At 59.5% G+C, this 1,032-nt stretch overlaps 1 protein-coding gene across 1 annotated transcript in view; it reads left to right on the top strand.

The window, feature by feature from the left end:
* Positions 1–983: 983 nt before the first annotated feature.
* Positions 984–1,032, top strand: part of SPEF1 (sperm flagellar 1) — an 11,467-nt gene continuing 11,418 nt past the window's right edge. The window contains exon 1 of the mRNA XM_031065368.1: positions 984–1,020. Within this exon, the coding sequence (XP_030921228.1) occupies positions 984–1,020 (37 nt within the window). The remainder of the gene's footprint in view (positions 1,021–1,032) is intronic.

Below are 1,032 nucleotides of genomic sequence, written 5' to 3' on the forward strand. Positions count from 1 at the left end.
TAACTCATCCCAGGGTTCATATCCCATCCCAATGTCCATATCCCATCCATGCTGTCCATATCCCACCCCCATTTCCATGGCAATAGGGGGCACCCCGCAGGCTCTGCTCCTATTGCCATGGCACCACGATGCTCCCTGAAGCCCCGTTCCCATTGTCATGGCAGCATAGATGCTCCCTGAAGCCCCACCCCCTGTTTCCATGGCAACAGGACTCTCCCATGAAGCCCTGCCCCCGTCGTCATAGCAGCAGCAACGCTGCCAATAAGCCCCGCCCCCCTTCCCTGGAGCAGTGTCCATATCCCATTTATGGTGTCCATAACCGATCCCAGTGTTCCATAACCGATCCCAGTGTTCATATCCCATCCACGATGTCCATATCCCATCCACGATGTCCATATCCCATCCATGATGTCCATAACTCATCCCAGGGTTCATATCCCATCCCAATGTCCATATCCCATCCATGCTGTCCATATCCCACCCCCATTTCCATGGCAATAGGGGGCACCCCGCAGGCTCTGCTCCTATTGCCATGGCACCACGATGCTCCCTGAAGCCCCGTTCCCATTGTCATGGCAGCATAGATGCTCCCTGAAGCCCCACCCCCTGTTTCCATGGCAACAGGACTCTCCCATGAAGCCCTGCCCCCGTCGTCATAGCAGCAGCAACGCTGCCAATAAGCCCCGCCCACTTTCCATGGCTATTGGATGCGTCCATTAAGCCCCGCCCCGTTGCCATGACACCACGACGCTTCCTTCAAGCTCCACCCCCTTTGCCACTGGGAGAAATGCTCCCATTAAACCCCGCCCCTGTTGCCGTGGCAACCGCGACGCTCTCATTGAGCCCCGCCCTCGTTGCCGTGGCAGAAGAGCCGCTTCTTTAAAGCCACGCCCCCGTTTCCATGGCAATTGGACGCTCCGGGCAGGCCTCGCCCCCGTTGCCATGGCACTGCAACGCTCCGTGCAAGCCCCGCCCCCGTTGCCATGGCAGCGGCGACGCTGAGGCCGGACCCTGATGGCGGCCGAGGGGCCG

This window comes from Geospiza fortis, unplaced genomic scaffold (assembly GCF_000277835.1).
Source record: "Geospiza fortis unplaced genomic scaffold, GeoFor_1.0 scaffold414, whole genome shotgun sequence".
Classification (NCBI taxonomy): domain Eukaryota; kingdom Metazoa; phylum Chordata; class Aves; order Passeriformes; family Thraupidae; genus Geospiza; species Geospiza fortis.